The following is a 1,692-nucleotide window of genomic DNA, read 5'->3' as shown; positions in this document are numbered from 1 at the left end:
ACCTTGCTCTTCCAAGCCAAAGGTAAAGGTCTCGGTTTACAAAAAATAGGAACTGCGTTTTCCTCAACTCTCAACGAAATCTTGTTGACATTAAACTCTCCCAACTTTTCTTCAAAAACACTCGAAAACTCGTTTTTAATTTGATTAATAATCATTGAATTAGAATTCGAGCAATCTATTTTGTTGACTTGCAACAATTCAAAAACAAAGGAGGATTCGATGAATCTACAACAACAACAACTATCGATTTTGTTTTACCTTGAAAAGTAACCGAGGCATCATACTCACCAACTAGGTTCAACTTATCACCACTATAATCAACTTATGGCACAAGACATGGACGAAGCATCTTCTTAATATTGTTCTTCTCCAGGAACGACTTAGGCAACAACGTACACGGAGCACCTGTATCACACACAGCTTTTAACTCAATACCATCAATGATCACTGGAAGAGAATATACTCCACTAGAGTTGCACTCCGACACACTAAAAATAGAATAGTTAAAAACATCATCATCATCAAAATTATTTTCATCTTCACAAACATAATTGACACTTCTCTTTTTGTTATAGCAAACAGATGCAAGATGTCCAATTTTACCACAAGAATGGCATTTACTGTCTTTGTATTTGCATGCCTGCGACTTATGATTGCGCCAACCACAATGAGAACACACAGGCTTTCTTTCACTTTCATTTCTGTTGTCTCTGCCACCGCCAAAATTTCCTCTGCTTCCATTGCCTCTGCCGCTGCCACTTGAACCGCCTCTGTTACCACTGCTTCTATTGCAACCGCCATTTGCATTTCCAAAATTTTTCTTGGCAAATCTCTGCTTATTTAAATAGTTCACTGAACTCTGCTCAGCCTCTGCTGCCCTTGACATACTTTTCGTCTCCATTATCATCGCTTTCCTTAACGCCATTTGCATTGTTAACTTTTCATCCTCTTCACATAACCGCTCAAAAATGAAATTTGGCAAGCCCATCACAAATTGGTTTAACACAAAGGCTTCCAAATGATCGCCAAATTTGCAATTAAGCGCCAACGACTTCACTCTGGCGTACCACTCTGCAACCGATTCACTTTCATTTTTGGTTGCCACATGGAACTTCTTCCGTTCACTGAAGACAATTGTCGGTGGTGTGTATTGTGTGTCCAAAATTTCGCACAGCTCCTCGTACTTCTTTGACACAGGAGAATCGGGACTACACAAACTATGTAAAACTTTATATGCCACTGCACCAACCGCCTTCAATAAAATTGATTTCCTTATATTGTCATCAGTACAATTAATTTCACAGAAGTGGATTTCCAAGCGTTCTTTCCACACGCTCCACGACTCTACACTCGGGTTAAACTCGGATACATTTGCCGTTTGGAACACAGCAATCTGGCTGGCATTAAAACTTTGGTTGCCTTCATTCTCCATCTTAGCCGGCATTCACTTTAGGTTTTATATTTCTAATTTTTATTTGGCGTTTATGAATTTTTATTTGTTCAGCAAAAGCGTTTCTCTTATTCAGTTTTTAATTTCTTTTCAATTTGTTCTTGTTTGTAACTTTGGTTTGTTTCTGTTAATTTCTTTTAAAATTGTTCTTTACGTTATTAATTATATGTATGTACATATATTAATGTTCATTTGCTTTTTTTTTAGGTTATTGAACCACACAAAATATGTTGTTGTTTTTA

At 37.1% G+C, this 1,692-nt stretch overlaps 1 protein-coding gene across 1 annotated transcript; it reads right to left on the bottom strand.

Moving 5' to 3' along the window:
• Positions 1-322: 322 nt before the first annotated feature.
• On the bottom strand, positions 323-1,432 carry LOC141398242 (uncharacterized). Its single transcript, XM_073975517.1, has one exon. The coding sequence runs from the start codon at positions 1,430-1,432 to the stop codon at positions 323-325; it is 1,110 nt and encodes a 369-aa protein (XP_073831618.1).
• Positions 1,433-1,692: the final 260 nt, after the last annotated feature.

Source organism: Musca autumnalis, unplaced genomic scaffold (assembly GCF_047663935.1).
Source record: "Musca autumnalis isolate F117 unplaced genomic scaffold, ASM4766393v1 scaffold_3, whole genome shotgun sequence".
Lineage (NCBI taxonomy): Eukaryota > Metazoa > Arthropoda > Insecta > Diptera > Muscidae > Musca > Musca autumnalis.
The sequence above is the reverse complement of the archived record's forward strand: the minus strand, read 5'-3'. Positions and strand labels throughout refer to the sequence as shown.